This window comes from Hipposideros armiger, unplaced genomic scaffold (genome assembly GCF_001890085.2).
Source record: "Hipposideros armiger isolate ML-2016 unplaced genomic scaffold, ASM189008v1 scaffold_1015, whole genome shotgun sequence".
NCBI classification, from domain to species: Eukaryota; Metazoa; Chordata; class Mammalia; order Chiroptera; family Hipposideridae; genus Hipposideros; species Hipposideros armiger.
In genome coordinates, this window is record NW_017732365.1 from 71,534 (window position 1) to 95,592 (window position 24,059).

Sequence of the window (24,059 nt, forward strand, 5' to 3'; positions counted from 1 at the left end):
GAAAGGAGTCCAGCATGGAGGAGAGTGAGAGGTTCCACGTTTCCCCATCATAGACAAGGGGCACATTGTCACTGCTGGCAGAGAGGGGCTGGCATCTTTCCTGCCACTCCATGCTCTCGAGGTGGTCATCTGTGAGGGCTCCAGTGGATGTGGTGACTAGTTGTCCTGCAGAGAAGAACCTCCTTCAAGGGACGCTGGGGGAAGCCATAGTGTCACCTGTTTATAATTCAAGGTCTATAGAATCTACTAACTTGGTAGATAATTTGGTGGCCAAAGGAAGACAGTCTCATTATCAAGTGGCATTTGCTTGGGGATACCAAGCCCCTCAAAGGAAAGATTTCCCAAGAGCCTCTGCCCATACAAAAACATAGTAGCTGCTGTCAAGAAATTTACCATCTACTTGAGAAGGCAAGACTTATGTAGGTAGAAAGTCAAATAATGACATGTTAGCTTAAGTGTTGTAGGTCTAGAGCACCACTTGAGGAAAGCTTGAAGAAGGAAATGGGCATGAGGTGGGCATTGGAGAGAGGTCAGCGTTGGAAGCAGAGTAACGGAGGGCATTGGGCATCCCGGGACATGGGAGAGGAGTGTCCGGGACAGAGTGGGGGGTAAGCCAGAGGGGTCCCAGAGGCAGTGCAGTGGGGGATTGTGGAGGAATGTTATTTCTCAAGCATGAGAATGGGACTAGAAATTTCCCACAGTGGTGCTTGCCCTGAGGGGGCAGTCAGAGTTAGCCCTCACGTAAGCAGTGCTCCTTTGTGGCCAATCAGTATAGGAAATCCCCCTAAATCCTCTTTTTCTCACATCTATCAAAAGATACTTAGACTGTACATGCAGATGGGCTGGGCCCAGGCTGGCCTTTCAGGACAGCCCCATTCCTCCCATCAGATTGTTTTCCTCTCCCACAGGATTAACGAGGGAGGTCCCTGGTGGCCTGGAGGGAACCCTGAAAGTGGGACAAGGGCTCATCAGAGGGAGGGTAGTCAATGAAGTCAAATTCAGCTGTATTCCTGATGCTATCTAGGGTCATCTGAGAAACACTGAAATACCAAGTCCCAGTCCTCAGAGCATGGGTCAGGAGCACATGGGGAGAAAGAGCAGAAGCCCAGAGTCTCTGGCTCCAGATTCAGCCTGCCGCTTACTACCTGTGTGTCTTGGGCAAGATTCCCATACTCTCCGTGCCTCAGTTTCCTCATCTGAAAAATGGGGATATAACTCCATACTTTATAAAATATTTGTGAGGATAAAGAGAGATAACACATGAAGAGAACATAGAAGAGCAGATAGCAAAAACTCAGAAGAGGTAAGTTAATACCAATTAATCCAGCGAGTTTTTTAATATTTACTAGCAGAATCATTTAATGTAAATCATTATACACACACACACACACACACACACACACATAGTCGGAAAAGTAATGATGTATATTTTGTCTATATTTTTCAAAGGACATTTATTTATATAAAGAACGAAGATCAATCAATGATATATTGCCCATTTTGTTCGATAACTTTTGCCATCTTTCAGTGAGCTTCATAATTCCTCATTCATAGAAGGGCTTGTCTATATTTGCAAAAAACTGAACAAGGTGCTGATTTACAGCTTCATCTGAACTGAATGTTATACCCCACAAGGAGTTTTGAAGAGAGTGAAACAAGTGGAAGTCTAGCACAAGGTCAGGCGAGTATGGTGGGTGTGGCAACACATCCCATCCAAGCTGCAATAATTTTTGACGGGTGATCGAACTTGTGTCTCACTTTGTCGCAATGAAACACAACTCCTTTACAATTAACAAGTTCTGGATGTTTCTGGATGATGGATTCGTTCAAACCATCCAATTGCCAACAGTACACATTCGAATTGATTGTTTGGTTCCTTGGTAGGAGCTCAAAAAATACGACACCTTTAAAATCCCACCACACTGAGAGCATAACCTTCCTCTGATGAATGTCTGCTTTCGATCTTGTTTGAGGTGAATCATCACGCTGGGACACCGTTTGCATACCACATTGTTGTCAACAATTCACTTCTCATCACTAGTTATGACTTGCTTCTAAAAACAATCGTTTTCCTCACGTTTAATGAGCATATTGCAGATGTTTATATGCACCGTTAAATGAACTTCTTTGAGTTCATGCGGAACCCGAATATCGAGCTTGCTTATGTATCCCAACTTCTTCAGGTGGTTGTGAACACTTGAATGATGGATGTTCAATGTTTCTGCAATCTCTCATGTCATGTAACATGGGTTTGACTCGATCAATGCCTTTATTTTGTCATCAACCTCGTTGGGCCTCCCTGACCGAGGAGCGTCATTGAGATCAAAATCACCAGCATGGAATTTTGTGAACCATCGTTGGCACTGACGTTCTTGTAGAGCATTGTCACCATAAACTTTATGCAAGTTTTCACAAGCTTGACGTGCATTCTTCCCTTTACGGAAGTAAAACAGTAAAATATGGCACAAATGCACAGTTTGGTCTTTCATCTTCAACTTGTTGTAAAATCTCCAAAACTCCACCAAATCGCTCAATTTTTTTTTGAGAATGAAGCTAGAACTGTCAGCTGTCAAATGACATAGCAATAACATAGATGCGAATGACTCTAGTACTTCCAAAAATGAACTAGCGCCATCTGTCGCAAACATGTGTCATGACTTTTCCGACAACCAAATATATATATATATCCTAAGCAGAACCTAGTGGAGAAAACAGATCAAAGCTCCTGGTTGGAGCTTTCTCTCCCACCCCAAAAGTTGCTGAAGAAGCTCCACATTGTACAGGTTGAAGACACTGCTCCAAATCCACTCCTGGCCCGAGAGTAGAATTCTTCTGCCATGGCCCCAGCACAGCACCGCGGGACCTGTGTCTAAACATTTTGCTGATGGGTCCGTATGGTTCCCCAGGTGGTCCAGTAGGGGACAGGCCAACCCATCCCTGCTAGGCAGAAAGCTGCCTCTGGGGCGCTCAATCTCTCTCCCCACCAGAGCCACAGAGGATGCGGCTCCCCCAGCCCCACCACCTGCATCTACCTGGGGTTGCTTTGGGAGATAATTACACCCATAGATGCCACATATAAAATAAGACAGTCCACCTGCATCCCCAAGAGGATCCACCTTGTTCCTAGCAGGTACTTTCCTTACAAAGCCCCTGCCCAGGTATGCATCCTGGACAAGACCCAGAAAAGAAAGAAGGTAAGAAGACCCAGGAAGGCCATCCTCATTTTCCTCTTATGCCTCAAAAGCCTTTCCCTGTGAAGAACAGGAGCCTGGCTTCGTCCCAGGCTGGCTCTGCATTCCTTCCCTGAAGTCTGCAAACGCTCTGAAACATGGGCCAGGCATCTGGCAGCTCCCAGCGTGCACTTGCTGTCAGTGGTTTTGGGCCTAATGAATTGGCTGCCTTCTCTCCTCCACGGGGCAGCGCTAAGCAATCAGCCCTCAAACCAAATGCTGCTCAGAGGGATTGATCAGGGCAAGGACTTGTTGGAGAGGCGCTTTGGAGGCCCAGCTATGAGCATGGAGCCAGGGGCAGGTGTGAGGTGAGGGGGTGGAGAGGAGGGCTGATCTAATGAGGCTCTGCAGAGACGCAATCAGATGTCAGAGCTGGGGGCTCAGGTAGGCTGGAGGGTTTGATGCATGAGTTCTAGACCCAGATGAGCTCATCGTATGCAGCCTCAGAGACACACTGCAAATACCTCCTCCATGTGAAGTCTTTCTCAATTCTGGTCTCATTTCCCTCCAGTGTCCCCACTATTTGGTCTATTTTATTATAGCTTTTATCACAGGCTGCCTGATTTCACTGTTGGTTAAGTAAATATCCGTCTTTCCCATTGAACTGTGGAGGCAAACACTGTGTTGTATTTATCTTGGAGGAAATCCCTAGAGCTTAGAATACTTTGCACATGGTTGGGCCCAGTGGGTGTTTAAATTGAATTGGCAGCTATTCTAATCACCTTTCTCAGAAGGGACCAGCTAAAGTCGTCTCCAGGCCCATTTTAGACCCCTTGTTTTTCCTGTAATTGCACACTGACATAGTGGAAAAGAGTGATGCCTCCTCAGAGTACACAGCACCTGGCCCAGAGAGGACCCCAGTGACTGTCAGCTGAATGAATTAAGGACTAGGAAGAGACCTGGAGAAAAGCGTCGAAGGAGAGGATGTGAAATGTCCTGTGGACATTGCAGTTTGGGTGAATTTTGAATCACCCAAAGATTCAAAGAGATAGAGCTGGTTGCAACAAAAGAACATATGTGTTGACAGGCCTTTGGATCGAAGCTGGGAAAGGCAGGTGGCCCAGAATATTCTAGTGAGAGAGTAAGAACACAGCCTTTCACTTCAGGGAGATTTGGGTTGGGATCTATCAAACTAAGTGACTTCAAACTTCAGCTGCAAAATGGGGATATTTGTGCCCACATCATAGGGCTATGGGGAGGATTAAATGAGATAATTCTGGTTACATGCCCTCACACTGCTTGGCACATGGTCAGTGCTCAGTCAGTGGAAGCTGTCATTGTCACCTGGATAGCTGAGGTGGCCCAAGGCATCCAAGAGGAGCAGGGCACCCAGAGGCAGAGAACAGGGGTGGAAAAAGCTGTCCTTCTCCAGGCTTTCCTTTCTTCAGAGAGCTCAGGGGTTGGTACAGCCATCTGAACCCCTGTAACCTAGTACAACGTCAGTTGGCCCTGTAGCCTTCACTTGAGGCTCTCCTGGGATGAGGATGCAGGAACGTTCCAAAGCCTCAATTTAGTGCAGCAAGAAGCTGACACTGGCTAAGCCAAGCAAACCGCAAGGCCCCTCTGCAGACCTACAGCCCAAGGACCCACTTATGGGGGTTATCTGGAAGAGACAATCTTACTGAACTGTCTGTCACCTGTTGGCATCTCATGAGCTGCTGTCTTGCGGTTTTTTGTTTGTTTTTGTTTGTTCGTTTGTTTTAATTGGGGATTTGGGGGAGGGGAACAGTGTTGGGGAATTGGGGAGGGGGACCAGCCAAGTTGTTGTTCTTCAATCTTAGTTGTGGAGGGCGCCAGTCACCATCTGGCTGCCCGTCAGCAGCTTGTGGCCTCTAAGCTCAAGATGCTGTGTTACAATCTTAGTTGCGGGTGGGCACAGCCACCATCCCATGTGGGAGTTGAACCAGCTGCCTTGTTGTTTAGAGCGCACGCTCTATCCACTGAGCCATACAGGCGGCAGCTCAGCTTAAGGTGCCAAGTTCAGTTTTAGTTGCAGGAGGGCGTAGCCCACCATCAAACAGGCAGTCTTGTTGTTAGGAGCACGTGCTCTCACCAGCTGAGCCATCCTGCCACCTGTTGGCAGCTCAGCAGCAGCTCAGCTCAGGTGCAGTGTCACTGGCCCACGTGGGAATCAAACCAGTGGCCCTGTTGCTCAGAGCTCGCGCTCTTAAGCTAACTCTTAACCAACTGAGCCACTCGGCTGGCCCTCGTCTTGCAGTTTTGATGGACCATGTCTCTTTTGTTCTCGTCAGATTCAGAATGTTTCCTGGTTGAAGGAGGAACAGATAGAACAAATACACCATGTGTCAAGCGCTGTGCTCCCCATGCCCTCCTCCATTACATGACAACCCCATGACCCATGTGTTAGTACGCCCACTCTAAAGATGCGGAAATGGCCTAGAGAGAGGAAGAAGCTTGACCAATGTGGCAGGTCCATGATTCAGACCCAAGGCACATGCTCTACCTCAGGAGGAGCCCTCTCTGCCTGGCTCTGCAGTCTATTCTCTCTTCCCATCGGCTTCTTGGTCAGGAGGGTTGGTGCCAGTGTAAAGGGTCTCACCAGAACCTTGTTAACCCCACGGAAGGCCAAACTGAGAAACGGGTTAGCTAGGAGGGCTTGTTGGAGAGAAAGTAAGTGCCTAAGTCACCCTTTTTTTTTTTCCCCTAGTGAAGCATGGCTTAAAAAAAATTTTTTTTTTTGTTTTGAGGTAACATTGGTTAATAATACTATGTAAATTTCAGGTGTACACATTATAATTCTACGTTTATACATTCCATTATGTGCTCACCACTCAAAGTCTAGTCTTCTGGTAGCATATATTTTACCCCCTTAACCCTCCATCCTCTCCCCACCTCCTGTCCCCTCTGGTAACCACCATTCTGTTGTCTCTACCTGAGCTGGTTTTGTTTTGTCCGTTTGTTACTTTTTGTTTGATATTCCACATATGAGTGAAATCATACGGTTTTTGTCCCTTTCTGTCAGACTTATTTCACTTAGCAATAATACTCTCAAGATTCATTCATGTTGCCACAAATGGCAATATTTTTTTTTATGGCTAACTAGTATTCTATTGTATATATACACCACATTTTCTTTATCCATTCATCTATCAATGGACACCTAGGTTGTTTCCATGTCTTGGCTATTGTGAATAATGCTGAAATGAACATAGGAGCACATATATCTTTACAAATTGGTGTTTTCATATTTTTCACGTAAATAACCAAAAGAGGGATTGCTAGATCATATGATAGTTCTATTCTTAATTTTTTAAGGAATCTCTTATTTAAGGAACAGCCAACTCCCTACCTCGCCATAGTTTCTCTACCTGTAGAATATTCTCTAACCTTCTGTCCAGCTCTTGGAGTTGGTTTAAGGCTGTGTAACGGAGCCAAAGGGGGCATCCCATGCTGCCCCTGAGGTTCTCTGATCTAACCTAAGACCCGTGTGCTGTCTGCACCCCTCCCCTACTTGGTCACTTGTGCTCAGTGCTCCAGCAATTCCACTCTACTTTAGTCCACCAGCTCCTGGGGCCCTTCAAGGCCTCAGGGCCTTTGCACATGTGTAGCCTTCTGTTCCTCCCTCAGAGTTTTCCCTGTTCATCACTCCTGTAAGATAACCATAGCCTCTGTCTTGATTATACCCTTGGGACATTAATTTATAGAGGTGACCGAGTGATAACACAGAGAGGTCAATGCCATTGACAGAGGAATTTATTACTTACAGTTTCCAAGAGAAAGGGGCATACTACACCAGGTGGGGAAGCACGGAGGTCTATCAGGAGGCAGAGGAATGAGGGGAATGCATGGCCCAGAGCCTTTTTTTGTGTTTTCCATGGGAAGGAAGGGGTGGGGCAAGCTAAGCAGCTGAACAAGTTTGGGGTTGGGTAGTTTGAATAATGTCAGTAGGCTCTGGACTATAGGATTGGCCTCTAGTTATTTAGTACCTGGCCCTGGGGTAATTAGGAAAGAAGGAACATTGGCTTGGTGGGTGAGAGTTAGGTAAAGGAGGTGGTGTTGGGTACAGACTCAAGATTGATTGGTTTTGTATATGAAAGGTGTGTTTCAAGGCAGCTTGCTCAGTATCTCTAGGAATCAGCTAACCCTGGGAGAAGCAGTCTCTCCCCAGCCAGCAAGGCCCTAGGATGAGAAACCAAGATAGAATGCATAAAATAAAACACAGGATTAATACACCGTCCTCTTTACCCTTGGGATGCTTCTGTGGGTGATCTCAGCAGACTGTTGGCAGTTTTGTTGTGGTGGTTTGTTTTGATGTTAATCTTCCTTGCTCAGCTGTGAGCTCAAGAGGAGGGTCTGCATCTTTTTGTCTTTGTACCTTGAGCATCTGATGTGCCTGCCATCGATCTATGTTAAATACAGTGATTCTCAAGCCTGGCTGCTCATTAGAATCCCATGAGAAGCGCTTAAAAAAATAATAATCACTTTGTGAGGGGTGTAAATATCTAACAATTACATTGTTTTGTACACAAGAAACTAATGAAAAAAAATACTAATATCTAAGCCTGACCTTCCAAGATTCGCAGTCCATTCATCGGGAGTGTATGAATTTCCACTGGCTCCTTGAACTTCCTGGGAGGAATTTTCCAGAAGGAAATCAAGGTTGTGGTCCCAGATGTGGTCATTAAAAACACAGCAGGAAACCCAGGTCCTGAAAGCCAGGAACTTGCCCTGGGCTTGGTCACCTGTTACAGGAGTATTGACTGCCCATTCTGGTAGAATCTCGGCATTAATTGGGGAATTGGGGAGGGGGACGAGCCAAGTTGTTGTTCTTCAGTCTCAGTTGTGGAGGGCGCCAGTCACCATCTGGCTGAGTCTCGGCAGGCCTGGCAGGCCCTGGGCTTGAACCAGGGTTGTTCTGCTTTCTCCTGAGGCTCCAGGCCACTCTCATGGGGAAGAGGCTCTTGAGGTACCCTGAGTCAGGTTCCTAAGCCCATCCTTCTCCTGCTGATGTCCATGTGCTGATTATGTGTCTACATAATCAAATGCTATACGTCTTTCTCCTGGACTCTGCTCTCAATGGTTTCTCTCTCTATCCTTCTGCAGCATTCTCTGTGTGTATCTCAAGTGCCCCTTCTGCCTGCCTTACAGTGTATCTTGAAAGGTGGGAGAAAAGGTAAGGAAATCACCTCTGTGGTTTTCACTCTTTTCTTTAGAATCTTTGAAAGAAGGAATGCCAAAAACCCGCTCATTTTCCTTTTCTTATTCTCTCCCACACTACCTATTAGTTCCTCCTTAGAACTTTCTGGAACTTTCTCCAACTGCCTCCCCAACGACCAACTGCTGCAGCCTCCTCTCCTGCCACTCCAGGAACCTTCTCTGACACTCTCACGCCCTTAATACTGCCAGACCCTGATTGTCTTACAGGCCCCTACGTTGGGGCAAACTGGAGGAACTTGATCCCCCCAACTTCTCCAGCCCAGAAACCTGCCAAGATTTCTCACCTCCCTGCAGTCACCACCCAATAGCTCCCACACTGCTCTGGGTAAGTGACAGGGGCCCTTTCCCATCGCTGTGAGGCAGGGACTTTCCATAAGGACCAGCCCAAGCACCAGAGAAATAGAGAATGGGCACGTGTTGGGGATGAACTGTGGCCTGGAAAATAAGAGAGTTCACCCTGATGCTTTGAGGCTCATTGTGGCCTTTCTACCTGCTTCTCTCTGAGCGTCTACCTTTCCCAGAAAGAGTGCTTTGGCCCATTTCTTGCTGCTAGAGCTCTGGACTAAGATGAGCATTACTGATTTCAGTTCAGACAGGCCTTACTTCCAATAGACTTAGGAAGTTTCTGTCTGTTCTGGGGTCCTGATTTCCCCTTCCATGAGAAGAAGAATCGCTATTTCCTCCTATCCTTAGACATGTGGGGAGAACCAGAGGTGGGATCTGTTCACGAAAGGAGCAGGCAAATGCACAGCTCTGGTAGCCTCCAAGTTCAATTCTTACCTCCAGGAGGACAGAAAAAATGATCAGTCTTCTGAGGATGACATGGCAGCCAATGAACCTGAGAAACGCCATCACTTCATAGTGCATCTGGGGCCTTTCATTCTGTGGAAGAAGTGATTCATTAATGCATACAATTTATGGCTGAAGAAATGGGCTTATTAGTCAATGGGTGGTTGGTGAAACCAACAAGCTGAGGCTCCCAGACAGGAAAATGTGTGTCCCTGGAGACAAGTGGCCCAGGCCCCCAGCTTCCGGCCACAATGTAGCAGAACCCTTGGATAAAAGGAGTGGTTGTGCTGGGGGCCAGGGCTGGGCTGAGCTCATAGACATTCTCCTAGTCTCCTCACTCTTGAGGAATGTAAGTGCTGGAGAATGGGGCTCTAAAGCTGTCTCTGCCACTGTCCCAACCCCACCCCTTGTCACCACCACCAATTCCTGTATCTTCTGCTTGATAAGATCTATAATTCAGAATGTGATAAAAGGAAAGCAGACATTTCTTAAAATAACAAAAGAAATTACATTTTGATATTTTTACATTCCAAGACAATGTCCCACTTAGTTATCTGATACAAAAGGTGCACAAAGAGCAACACATAGTATTGGGGAACAAAAGGACGGCCCAAAGTGCATTTGTGGAGATTTGTGGGTTCCTTATGTTCTTTAAATATGAAGGACAACAAAAGTTCACAATATTCTGTTTGCAGTACATTGTTTTTAAATGTGTGTGATTCTTTATTTATTTATTCATTTATTTATTACGCATCTGCTATGTTCAAAGTACTGTGGGGAAGGCAGAGACAATGGGGGCCCTCACAGAGTGAAATATACGCACAGAAAACTAGAACAGGAAGATACTAATGAATGATACTGAGAGAGGGACAAACACTGCCCTGAAGCTCAGGTGAGACACAGGTTACATTAATGGAGGTGGAGGTGTGACCTTTAGGAAATCTATATCCCTCACTCCCTTCCTTATTTCCTCCTGTTTTTAAATGGTAACAGCACCTGCTGTTTCCCAGGCACTGTGCTAGTTGCCAGACTCACCAATTACAGGACACTTAGGGCACTTCCCCCATAAAGGTCACAGTCTCATGACAGATAAACACAAGTAAATGGAAAATAAAAATGACTCAATTCGTACTATCCTGGTGGAAGTATTGCAGATGCTGTATGTGGATATGAGAAGATATCCAAGAAGGTTCCCTGCATGAAGTGACATTTAAATAACACCTGAAGGATAAGCAAAAAAAGTAAGCCATATAGGTCATGGGACAGGAGAGAATAGCACACCTTGCAGAGAGAACACTTGTGCAAAGGCCTTAAGGTGGCAGAGAGCATAACTGATTGGGAGGATGGAGAACAGGCTACACAGACTGATCAAGCTGTCTATACAGCAAGGGGAATGAATTAAGCTAGTGTTTCCACAGTGGACTCTGTATATCACCAGTTCCTTGGATGTGTGTTTGTGTTAAAATATACTGGGGGTGTCAAGAAAAGTACACATTTTTAAGAGAGGTTATCTATGTATTACTTTTCGAAGTTGAATTGAATTACAGTAGCTATGTGTAGTATGACGTTCACTCAAAAGATGGCGTTAATCAAATGAATGCTAACGTCATTCATTGTATTACAATTTTAATACAGTTTTTTCCTTTCTTAAAATGTGTATACATTTTTTTGGCACCCTCTGTATATACCATAAAAATTTCCATTTTAACCATTTTTAAATGTACAATTCAGTGGTCTTAATTATATTTTGTATTTCCAAAACATTAATTACCCCAACAGAAAATCAATAACTTTTAAGCAGTGACTCCCTATTCCCCCATTTACCCAGCCCTTGAAAACTATTCTCCATTCAACAAGTTTGACGACTCTAGGTACCTCATATAAGTGGAATCACACAGTATTTGTCTTTTTGTGACTGGTTTACTTCACATTAGCAAAATGTTTTCATTCATCCATGTTATAGCATGTGTCAGAATTTCCTTCCTTTTTATGGGCAGAGAATATTCCATTATATGTATGTACCACATTTTGTTTATCCATTCACCTGCTGATAGACATTGGGTTGTTTTCACTTTTTGGCTTCAGTGAACACTGGCGTACAAGTATCTGTTCCAGTCGCTGCTTTAAATTTCTGTGAGTATATATCTAAGAGCAGAATTGCTGGGTCATATGGTAATTCTATGCTTAACTTTTTGGGTTTAATTAATTTGCTAGGGCAGCTCACAGAACTCAGAGAAACATTTTACCTACTAGATTACCAGTTTATTTCTAAAGGATATAACTCAGGAAGAGCCAGATGGAAAAGATGCACAGGGCAAGGTATGGGGAGGGTAACAGTACCTTCACGCTCTCTGAGCGTGCCACTTTCCCCGAATCTCCATGTGTTCACCAAACCTAAAAGCTCTCCAAACCCCATCATTTTGTGTTTTTATGGAGGTTTTATTATGTAGGTATGATTGATTAAATCATTGGCCACTGGTGATTGATTTGACTTCCAGTCCCTCCCCCCTCCATGGAAGTGGTTGGGGTGAGAGGGACTGAAAGTTCCAACTCTCTAATCACATGGTCGGTTCCCCAGGCATCCAAGGGAATTTGGTCACTGCGGTTCAGAAATTCCAGAGGGCATAAGTGGAAAGGTTTAGGAGGAAGAAAAAGTGTGAGGTTCTGTGTCTGGATAGAGAATGGGGGGGCACCTGGGCAGCGATGGGTGTCAGTCACAGGAGGACTGGAGTGATGAGAGTGGTGTCAAAAGTTCCAGGAGCACTGATTCAGCAGATCCCAGGGGTCAGGAGGGACTCAGGAAGCCAATAGGCTTTGCCTGATTGATAGTGTTGGGAGTTGTTCCCAGCCCAGGTAATTGAAGAAAGAGAAAGGGACTGGCCACCAAGGGATCTGGACATGGGAGCTTCCGGAAGTGAAGCAATTGAGCAAAACAGGCTGGTGATGGGCAGGGGGAACTGTGCCTCGCCCAGCTTGAATGTGGCTTCTAGATCTTGGACTCGGAGTATGAAGCAAAGTCCTGTGAATCCCCTAGAGAAAGACCAGATTCGAAAATACCAAGAACCACTGCATCCTGTCAGATCTCTCTGTACAAAAACAAGCCAGAGAAGCTTGTATAAATAAGCAAAAGGGATCTGGGGCCAGGCGCCAACCTGAGTGGTTAGCTTCCTACTGATGTTTATAGAGAGTTAGGAACTGTTAGGTGACTATCAGGACGATCAGAAACAAAAGTGGCAAGTTTGTTAGGCATTCAAACAAGAGTTTATTCTGCATCGAGACACACCAGGGACTGCAGTTAGAATGCTAGGGGCAGACTCAGAGCTGTCTGGGACTATCAGCAAATCACAAAGCCAATAATTACGAAAGAATTCATATAAGAACATAAGGAAAGGAGTAAAGTGCTCTGGTCCTGTATAACTGGAATCTAACAGAGCCTAGGGGTGAGAGTAAATATCTCTGAGGAAATGACTCATCAGCTATCCACCGGAAGGGAGTAGGAAGTGGGATGGGGCATGAGAAGGTCCTGGGGGCAGGAAGGAGCTTGAGAGACTAACTGGAGTTGACACTTGAACAGAGGAGAGTAGAGAGACAAGGCTAGAGAGGCAGGAAGAACCAGAGCATGCAGAGCATTGTGGGCTACATGGAAGATTCTGGGCCTTATTCCAAGAACAAAAGGAATAGGGTGGGGAGCAAATGGGGAGACAGCAGAGCCACAAGAGGGAGCAGGAGAGCACAGCGGTTAAGGAACATGGAGGTCTGGAACCAGACAGTGTGGATTCAAATCCCAGGTTGGCCACTTACTACCCATGTGACCAAGGTCCAGGTTAGCTAACTTCTCTGTGCCCCAGTCTCCCGTACTTTCCAGGATCATCATGAGGATTCAACGATAAAAGCCTAGCACATACTGAGTAAGGAGGAATTGCTCATGTGTGTGGGGTCACCAGAGGCAGCCCTGCACTGGGGACACTCCCCCACCCCCAGACAGCCATTCATTGCTGGTGCTAAGGGCTGTTGGCACCCAGGAAAGTTTTGGCTTTTCTAGTGGCCACCACTTTGAAGACAAGGTTCTCCTGGCTTTGGCAGACCTTTCTGGCAGCATCATCCTCTGGCTGTGGTTGTCCTGTGAGCTTCATGAGGACAGAGACCCTATACCCCAGGGGGAGAGGGGAATGGGACCCAGCCCACGAGAGACACTCAATGCCTGTTGGTGAAATGGATTGCTAACAGATGAATGAATGAATGAATGAATGAATGAATGAATCTGTGGAAGAATATTTATACCATCCATAAATTATTGAGCATTCCCTAGGTGCCAGGTGCCTCACTAAGTGTCTTATATAATTCATTTCACTTCATTTTCGCAACCATCTTGTGAGGAGGCTACCAGGAGGCACCTTCTGGCCGAGGAGATCTTGGGGACGAGTTCTCTGTGGGGCAGCCCTCATCATTATTGAGAAATGTGTTTAATTGGTAGCCCAAAAGAAGAGCTTTTTGCTAGAAGTTGGAATCCTGGAAACAAGAATTCAACTGCAAAGCAAGCTATATTGAAGATAGTTTCTCTAAAGATCTAGTTGCATGTGCTTTATAACAATGATCTCATGTTTCTTAGCAAGGCACAGGGGCCGCGGAGTCATATTGCTTATTTTTGAAAGGGGGGAAGTGCTACATTCTAAAGAGGCATAGCCCTCCCCCGCCCCCGCACCCCCCCACACACACACACACCAGCAGCCCGAAGGCGCTCAGAGCAGAACCCAAGAGTCCTCAGCTCCCTGCTGCTGGACCATGCCCCTGCACTCTCCCACACCCCTGACTCAGAGCGGACAGAGAGCAGATCAATTGGAAAGGCTGTGGGGGAAGCGCCTTTGATCGTCCCCTGCCCACTCTGGTTCCAATCAGAGCCCCACATGCTCCTTCCCTTCCGCAGGCCTTTTACCCAGAGGAGGAGTTCAATATGGTCAGCCCAGGCACCCTCTGCTTCCCAGCACAGCGCTGGTACAAGCTTTCCCCTTCCCTAGCAGCTCTGCTGGCCTTCTTCTCCAGAGACTTATTTTGGGAGAGTGCTGAGTTCAGCACTGCTGCAAGGTGCAGTCGGACGTGCCCTTCTGTCCTCAGCTGGCCCTTCAGAGCTGGCCTCAGGGCTGGGGTGGCCCTACCCCACTTGCAGCAGCCCCTCCTACACAAGATTGCTGTGTCCAAGCACACCCGCCATCAGACAGCCTAGAGGCTGTCGAGACAGGTGGCAGAGGAGCTGTGGGCAGGAGAAGCAGAGCTGTCCAAAGGGCACGGCCCAGCCAAACCCCTGCTCCTGGAAAAACAACCAAGGTCAGGGTCTTGCAAGCACCCCAGAACCTGCCCCCGGCCTGAAGCCTGGAGTCACCAGCTTACCAGAATTTGCCTTTGAAGACAAAGGAGAAGGCTGGCCCTTGGCCAACCAACCACACGCGGGGCAAGTGGCGGGGGCAGGATGAGGAGCTGTGCTGACAGGCTTATATAAGCACCTCTGCTTTGCAACCGGCTCTCAGCCCTGGCAGCCAGGACTAGAGTGACAGGAGACCCTTGCTCTGACAGAGGCGAGGCCTCAGCCAGGACTGCAAATTGAGTCCAGCTTGGAGTAGGCCCCGGTCCTCCTAAGGCACTTATATCCGGGTGGCAAGCAGCTGCCTGCCCTTCTCCCTCTGCTCACCAGAAGTCTCTGTGGTACCAGGTGGGCTCCTAGAGTGGGGGGTGTACGGGGTGGCAAGGATGCCCCCTACAGAGGACCCGGCAGCTCTAAAGGCTCCTTCTGTTCCAGGTGCGCATGAGCTGGACCATGAGGCTGGCCACGGCAGTCCTGATTCTGAGCCTCATGATGGTGGTCACTACAGATGAGGAAGAAAATGACCAGTGTATGTACGAGGCCCTGCCTGACATTGATGCTGTTCTCTGCAAGTAAGGCTGGTGGGACCCAGAAAGCAGTTGGGCAGAGGTCTCAGGGAAGGGTGTCTCCAGAACCAAGGCGCACCGTCTCCTAAGGCAGTCTTTGCTGACAAGCAAAGAATGAGTCAGCTCTGGAGACCACCTTGATGGGGGACAGCATTGAGCTGGGATCCTGCCTGCCAGGGGGTGCTCTCCCTGGACCAGGAGGGTATATGGATATGGTCAGCTCCCTCCACCCCTTTGGCCTCCAAACCTCAGGGGTCCTGTGCCCTCCCCAGCAAGAGTATCCTTCCCTACAGCCCAAAATGCTCCCTCCTCCACAACAAAGTATCATTTTAAAGAAAAGTGGGAGCTGGCAGAGGGTGTGTGCTTGGACCATTCCTGTATGGAAGGAAGCTGGTTGTTTGCTTTTCAGTAACAAGGCCCAGGAGCGTCAGGCCTTTCAGGGGATGTGGCCACTTGTCCTCCAGTGAAGAGGCTGGACCTCAGGTTCTCCCCCTCTGTGTTAGGAGTTCAGCTCTCTCCTCACTGGGATGTTTGTTAGAAAAGCCAGTCTTACTTTCCTGGACTCATGGGTCATCCTAAAGGCTGCCCAGACCACTTTGCAGCCACCCCCTCGGCCGGCCTGTCTTCCCACTGAAGCCATCAGAAGTGAGAGAGGGAGGAAGAACTACTTTGTACTCTGTCTTTTTGTGTATATTTGAATTCTTACAAACACTACTTTTAGAAAGATAAATTCATGGTTTCCCTTAAAAAGTTAGGTAGTTGAATCCGAGAGAGAGAAAGAGAGAGAGAGAGAGAGAGAGAGAGAGAGAGAGAGAGAGAGAGAACACAAATTTTGCTCCTATCAGAACATTTTTAAAACTCTGGTGAAACGGTNTTTTGTGTATATTTGAATTCTTACAAACACTACTTTTAGAAAGATAAATTCATGGTTTCCCTTAAAAAGTTAGGTAGTTGAATCCGAGAGAGAGAGAGAGAGAGAGAGAGAGAGAGAGAGAGAGAGAGAGAGAGAGAGAGAACACAAATTTTGCTCCTATCAGAACATTTTTAAAACTCTGGTGAAACGGTTCTGGGTGAAGTCTTGTGTGGGAGAAAGAAGGAACGTGGCTGTCTCTCACAGGTGGGCACTGACCTCTAGGTGCTCTGATGAGCGGAACCTACCCTGGGGGCAGGTAGGCTTTTTCCTCCTGTAGGCAAAAGGTCAAGCCCTTGCAAGCTGAGAGGTCAGCGGGGCCGGGACAAGGCAGGGCCAGGCCACGGTCATGGCCCCATTATGGAGTGCCTCTGCACCTCCCTGTGTCACCCACACCGTGGAACACATAGAAAATGATCATGTGTGTGTGGTCCCTGGAGGTGACGGGCCTGGGCCCCAGCTGCCCTAAGCTCAGTCCTACAGATATTCGCATGCTGTCAATTGGGGCACATGTTATGTGCCAGGAGTTCTGCTGGTGCTTTAGACTCCTTGACTCATTTCACTGTTATCACAGATCCTCCAAGTAAGTATTATCATCCTCATTTTGCAGAAGAGGAGTCCCCGGAGACTAAGTAACCTGCCCATGGTGCTGACACAGCTTACAGGTGGCAGAGCGGGGATTCGACTCTCCTCGTCTGACTGCACTCACGCTCTTTCCCGACCTGCCTTGGGCTGCTGTCCCCATCCAGGGCCCGGAGCTTCTTACACTCCAGTAAAGGGGAAAAAGCTGTCTTAGTCCATTCAGACTGTTATAACAAAATGCCACAGACTGGGGGACTGATAAACAATAGACATTTATTTCTCAGAGTTCTGGAGGCTGAGAAATTCAAGATCAAGGTGTGGGCAGATTCAATCTCTGCTGAGGACCAGCTTCCTGGTTCATAGATGAGCATCTTCTTGCTGTGTCCTCACGTTGTGGAAAATGGAGGATCTCTCTGGGGTCTCTTTTATAAGGGCACTCACCCCATTCATAAGGACACCACCCTCATGACCTAAGCCTCTCTCAGAGGCCCTTCCTCCAAATACCATCACCTTGGAGGATAGGATTTCAACATATGAACTTGGGGGACACAAACATTCATACCATAGCAGGAGCCATTCTCAGGACTCCCTAGAACACACCAGCAGACCCCCAGTTTGAGAAACATGAACTTATGACACTAAAGTTGCATGCCAGGAAAAGTCTTTGGATTATAAATCGTTGTTGCAAAAGGGAAGCTTTGTCTTTATTCCTGCTGAAGGTTTTTGTTTGTTCATAAAATATCATCTTCGAATGAGAGCACATCATGGACACATCAGACCCCCAAGGAGGGATTAGTGCCTTCTGTGCTTGGGCTCCGTCCCCAAGAAAGCTGCTCAGCTCAAGCTTCTGACCTATGAGTAACACCCCCTTCCCCCCAGAAGCCACTCCTTTTGTGGGTATTTAGAGTCTAATAGGAAATCCTTGAAGTTAGGATTCAATACCTTAAGGTTCCTCAGGAGGCTGCAGTCAAGCTGTTGGCTGGGGCTGCAGTCTCATCTGGAGGATGGACGGGTCAGGGTGGGGTCTTCTGCTTCCAAGCTCATTCATGTGGCTGTGACGGGCCTCGGTCTCTGGCCATGTGGCCTCTCCATGGGGCTGTATACAACACAGCAGCCAGCTTCCTCAGAGCAAGGATTTGAGAAGCAGCGCCTACAAGAGAGGGCAGAAGCCGCCATCTTCTTATAATCTTGGAAGAGACATCCCATCACTTCGGTTTTATTCTCTCTGTTAGAAGTGAGTCACTGAATCCAGCCCCCACTCAAGGGGAGAGGATAACACAAAGGAAATGGGGATCATTGCAGGTATATTGGACCCTGCCAGTCATATCCATGAGCCGGAAGGGCACTCGCTGCCGAAAGATGGCACCTTCGAGGTTTTTGAACTTGAATGCAAGTTTTTTGTTTTTTTTTAAAGATTTTTATTGGGGAATTGGGGGGATGGGAACAGTGCTGGGGAATCGGGGGAAGGGGAACAGACAAGTTGCTATCGTTTTGTTCTTCAGTCTAGTTGTGGAGGACGTTGCTTCACTGGCCCAAGTTGGCACCATCATTGTGCTCTTCCCGGGCGAGGCAGATCAGTCGCCGGCTTCTGGACGGCCGCTCACTGCGGCTGCTGGCCGCTCACGCTGGCTGCTGGCTACACATGGTAGCCCATGGGAACCCACTGCCACAGGGGCTGCAGACTACGCCGTCGCTGGCGACTCACGGCAGCCCAGCTCCAGGTTGAGCTGTTGTTCAGCATCTTAGCTGTGGAGGGCAGTGTCACTGGCCCTCATTTGGGGGATCCAAACCGGGGCCCTCTGGCGTCCCAAACCAGTTCTTAACCATCGCACCATTCGGCCGGCCCTTGAATGCAAGTTTTAAAGTGTATTCTCACTAAATTTAATTTTTTATTCAGTTCATCTCGGCTTGTCCAGATCTTCCTTTAAGCCAATTTGATCATCTGAATTGGAAATGATCAACTTTGTGCCATTCGCAAATGTAATAAATTTGCTTTCCTTGCCCTGATCCCAGCCTTTCGTAAAACAGCTAGACAGGACAGAGGCCCACACATGCTTCTTGGCCCATCCTAATCCTGCTATGTGGAGCAACATGAGGGCTTCACACGCTGGGCTGGCATCACCCATGTGTGTGATAGGGGCTGGGGAGCACAGCCCCAATCCCTAGTCCCCTGATATATACCCTGCTGGGGCAGTCTCTGTGGCTTTAAGACCACTCACCAAATGTCAACTTGCTGATTTTGGCTTAATGATTTTGGCATTTGCAGCAATTCTACCGGAACAAAGTGAGGAGACCCGTTTGCCCCCCCCCCCGAGGAAGGCCCCTCCCATCCTCAGTTTCCCTCCTTCCCGCCCCTTGGCCTTTCCCGGTTCCATGCCATGTGCTGAATTTCCATCTCGCTGCTGGTGGAGGGTCCCCTCACTAGCTGTAGTGCAGGGAGTTGTGGCAGAAACAAACCAAATGGTCCTGAAAAGGCTGCTGTGAAGATAAATAAAAACCTGTCCTCTAAAAGTCCTTCAAAAGCTATTCAAAACCATGCCATGCAAAAGGAATAACTGCAAACCTAGGAAGAGTTAAAAGAAACAAGTTTGCTCGGCAAGCTGGTGATTCAGCTAAGTGGCTTCAGTGAATTGTCCTGCCTCGGTCGGCCTGAATCTGGGTTTTTGGGATGCTGGCCCAAAGAAGAATCTTGTATTTGTTGGATGTTGTAGGCTTTAGCTGCCTTTTCCTGAGGTGGGACCTCAAAAGCCTCTGGAAGGATGAAGGTGGGAGGGGGAATGTGGGGCTCCCCATTAGGAAGCTATCCTTGCCTTTTTCTCAGATTTAGAACTTGGGAGCTCCCCCTCCAGATATACTCCCCCAAATTACATTCTCACTGGGTCCCCTTCAGGCGTCACCCCCAGCAGGGAACTGTGGCCACCTCTGAGTGGCCACTGGTGGGCTCTGGAGGTTCTCAGCCACGCTGGGCTATGTACAAAGGCTGAGGACCTAACCCTTCTCTCTCAGTGAATCATCTTAACCAAATGAACCTGTTGATCTTGAGAATGAACATATCTGTTGAGAAGGGCTCCCGGTGGCTAACTGGGCTTGAATTTATAAACAGAGCTTAGCAGCTGTTGCTAAACAGGAGCCTCTCACACAAGCCTGAAAGTTGCACTTCAGGGAGAAGTCTGCACTGAACTGCCTGCCTCCACTGCCATGCCTTATAAAGGAGTTCCTGGCATCATATTTCAACCAATAGGACTGTGACTTTACCCTTCAATAGGAAATGCACAACTATACCCTTCTTAGCATCTTCACAGACCAATCAGAGCAGTACCATTCTGACCAATCAGAACAGTGCTTTTTGGGCCAACCAAACTGTGAAGATTTGGAATCCTAATATGCATGAGAACAGACCAATCAGGAACCAGAGTGGGGACTTCTCTATATAAGTCAGCTTTGCTTTCCTCAAGCTCAGAGAGCATCTTTTCCCTTTCCACTGAAGGCTGTATTCTCTCCCTGCTGGAGCTGAAGACATGGCTCACTTGAGCAGAGCAGTCTAGCTGGAGAGGGGTCATACCACCTCGCATTCAGGGCCTCCTCGCATCCAGGGCCTCCTCGCAGCTGTGCTGTTTTATAATTGAGTTGTAACCAGTATTGAACTATTCCATAGCCGTGCTGTATCACAGTTGAGCTTTTTGTACTAAAGCCTTCTTCTTCACCGGAGCCCAAATTGGGGATTCCTGTTGGCGTTGAATCGGCGCCGACAACCATCGGTTGACAAACCCTACAGAGACCCTGGGTCTTCATGATAAGAACAGGGAGGAAAAGTCAGGTAAAGAAAAAAAAAACAGTTGGCACAAGATTTTTTTAAGTATCTATTTGAAAGCTTGGCTTACATCCCTGAATTTCAAATACAGGTGAGCACTTAAGGCTAACCCTGCTGGCATCGTGGAATCAGCCCTCCTACTAAGCTGGATTCTCAGAGCACAAGCGCTGTTCAGGCCGTTCTTCTCAGGGAGAAAGTAGATACATAGATTCATACCACAGTCTTAATGGCTAGGTTTTACCCCCTGAGAGACATTTGCATTTTGAAAGTGTAATAGTAGGTCAAGAGCCTAGGATATGGGCCATACTTAACCCAAAGAAGAGGGTTATTCTAAAAGTTGAGAGGCTCTTAATTGTGTAGAGCAGAGAACCGTCTGTGCCCATGAAGAAGGCTGTGTTAACTTGCTAAACCTTTCTTTATGTAATATGAACATTCCTGAAAAGAAATGTGTCAACATTGTTCTTATAAACCCAATCCTACTTTAAAGACACTGGCCAAGTTTGCCTATGGATGTACGTTCTTTTTGAGAAGTAAACACTGACAATAGTTAACACTTCCCGACTGCCGGCCACAGGCCAGGCTCTGCTGTAAATGCCGATCACTTACCTTACTCCTCACACCAACCCTTTAAGTAGATGGTACTCGTGTTCCCATTTTATGGGTGAATAAACTGAGACACCAAGAGGTCAAGTGTCACACAGGTCACACAAGTTAGTGGGCAGGTCTAGGATTCCATCGCACTTGGCGTTACATTTCCAACAGTGCTAGACTGAAGCCTTATGAACCCCAGGCTCCCCCAAAACCCTGACATGGGCCAACAGCCTCGTTCTCCCCATAGGGGCCTTGAAGTCTTCTACCCAGAGTTGGGCAACATTGGCTGCATGTTTGTTCCTAACTGCAACAACTATAGACAAAAGATTACCCAGTGGCCCGCGCCAACAGTCAAGTTCCCTCGGGCCTTAGAGGTAAGTGAACAGGTCTGGCCTGGGGTGGGAGCAGGGAGAGTTGTGGGTCTCAGTTTGCCTCTGAGTCTGTTCATCCGAGTAACTCGAAGCTGGGTGCATAGCCATCTGGGTTGGGTCTGGTGGTAACAGATGGCTGTTGACATAAGCATGTGCCTTCCTTAGAGCAGCCCCGTGGCCTTGGAGGAGGTTGGGGCGGGTGGGAGGGTTTCAAACCAGGAGCTTTGTCAGGGCTCGGGGCCCCTCTGCCCAGTTCTTTCCCTGCTCCTGCAGCCCCTGAGCCCCTAAGCCTGGCCCCGAAGTCCATTGAGGAGACCAGCTAGCGCGTGCTTTGGAGTCTAAAGAGGAAAGGACGAGACAGGGGGTTCTAGGGCATCCTTGCTGAAGGCGTGAGGTGGCTGGGCTTTCAGAATGACCTTCTGAAAGTGGGGGAGCTGGTTTGTCGTGGGCAGCACTTCTCACGTAGGCTAAACAAGCAGAGGTCAGTGCGTCCTGAGACTTGGTCACTGCAATACAAAACGTGCTCAAAAGCTTGCCCAAAGCTGTCTGAAGCAGAAGATGGAAGCATTGCAGGAATTGAAAATAACTACTCATTTTACTGAAAATGATTCGTACCATCTTGTTCTGGAAATTTCCCTTGGTTTGGGGGTGAGGTTAACCTGGGAAGTGGGAAGTGGGGCTGCGGGTGCTGTTCCCAGCGGCCATACCATGTCCTGGGGCAGCTGCTGTGGTGTTCCGGTCGCCGTTTCTTTCTTCCTTGACTCCCAGGCCAGACTGAGCTCCCAAAGCATCGCAGGTGGAAGGCGACCCTCACTTTCTGCTTTGTCTTAGCTGGAGGTGCCAGTGTCAACCCAGGAACAAGGATTGTGATGTGTTCAAGACTCAGGCTGCGGATGGGTGGGGACAGAGGGTCACGCTCAGGATGTGACCACATGCACACTAAAGCCAGCCTTCTGGTCCCCGCTGTGCATGGTGACAAGGGAGGCCACAGCTGGCTCTTCTCTTCTGTTTGTCCAGCCTGGTTGCAGTCATCAGTGCAAGCAGAGCAACATAGCCAGTTCAGGGCTAGGGGTCGCATAGATTACTTGGAGGTAGAGGGATAGATTTTTTTCTTTCTTTCTTGAACTGTTTTTCTCTCTTCGGGAACAAAGAGATTGTGATATTTATGAGGCTGAAAATAAAAAGCTTTGACAGTCTATAGCATGTTTGCAACCATGACAAACATCCTTTTTTGGGAGACCGAGCAAGCATGTAATGAGGAGACCTTCTGGGTCTCATTCCCGTCCACCCTCCCCAGCCTCACACGCATGCACACACATGTACACACATGTACACATGTCAGGCCCTCCTCTCTGTACACCCTTGGCCTGAGTCACACATGGACAGGTGGGAGAAGCAGAGGAAATGTAGGCTGCATTGATTCTAACTCGTGGGACAGGAGGTGGTAGGCTGCAAAAGCAGGGCAGGAGCCCAGTGAGAGAGGACTCTTAGCTCACCATTAATTCGCTTGTCCTCGGTTTGTCACTTAAGGAGTGAGGAGGTTGGACCAGATGAATTCACAGCCCAGTGACTGTCCCCAGAGGAAATTTTCGGCAGAAGGCTCCGTTCTGCATGTTGTAGCTACAGATGCCCACTAGATGGCAGTGTAGACTTCTCTGAGTACCTGGTGTCCTCGGGAGGGACAAGTTTAGTTGATTTAGTGGATTTGGTTTAGTTGATACTTTGCATTCGATTCTGTTTAGTTGATACTGATTGTCCTGGGGGATATGGGCACATAATGCAGAGAAGACATCGCCCTCTCCAGATCCTGAAATCTCCCACCCTGTCTCAGCCCTGAGGTGGGGTGCGATAGAAAACCCCGAGACTTAGGAAGGACACAGGGCTGTGGTTAAGAAAGCCAAGGAGGGCAGATTTCACAACAGATGGCTTGGTCAAAGTGGTGTGGAAAGACAGAAAGAAAGAAAAAGTAGTATTTCTACTACTAGAACTACACTATATGGAAATTTGACCTTTGAGAAGGCAGATTCAGTTAGTTATTAAAAGCCACCATTCATCTGGTGGTACCCCTACTTTATGCTGGGTATTATTCATATGTCATTGCATGTAATGCTCTCCTCAAGTCTGCAAGTTAAGTTTTTCTTTAGTCGAGGCTGTTAGTGGCAAGTGACAAAAGCCAACTCAAACTGTCTTGTGCCAAAAAAGAGGGAAGGCATTATTGGTTCACAAACTGAAAGCTCCTGGGACGACTTCAGGCATGGCTGGGTCCAGGTGCTCAAACAACGTCACCAGGAATCTATCTATCTCTCCCTTTTCTCTCTTTTTCTCTGTGCTGATTTTAATTATAAATAGACTCTTTGCATATGATGACAAAAACCACTGGCTTCAGATTTGTTTGACTAGTTTATCAACCTCAGTGGGAATTGATTGACCCTTTCTAACCATTGAAAGTCCCAAGATTCATCCTGCTTGGATAACAAGCCCATCCCTGAGCCAAACAGTGACCCTGGGCAGCCCCATTTAATCTATAAGAGCTGAGAGCAGCAGAGGATGGCTCCCCCAAAGTAGAAGCAAGGTGCTGGTTATCAGAAGGGGAAAAGTGTAGGAAAAACAAGAGAGTTCCTATGGAAGGAACGGCGGAAAGAAGAAAGGGAGGGAGGAAGGAATTGGGCCAAGTG

At 47.8% G+C, this 24,059-nt stretch overlaps 1 protein-coding gene across 2 annotated transcripts in view; it reads left to right on the forward strand.

Annotated features, from left to right (window-relative positions):
* The first annotated feature begins 14,415 nt into the window (after positions 1-14,415).
* The window catches only part of PEBP4 (phosphatidylethanolamine binding protein 4), a 194,397-nt gene continuing 184,753 nt past the window's right edge, over positions 14,416-24,059 (forward strand). The window contains exons 1-3 of one of the 2 annotated variants that reach the window (XM_019631574.1): positions 14,416-14,519; positions 14,989-15,125; positions 21,261-21,387. In XM_019631574.1, coding sequence (XP_019487119.1) covers positions 14,995-15,125; positions 21,261-21,387 — 258 coding nt within the window. In that variant the 5' untranslated portion in view covers positions 14,416-14,519; positions 14,989-14,994. Of the gene's footprint in view, positions 14,520-14,734; positions 14,902-14,988; positions 15,126-21,260; positions 21,388-24,059 lie in introns of those variants that run through there. The other variant, XM_019631573.1, reaches the window with a different exon arrangement.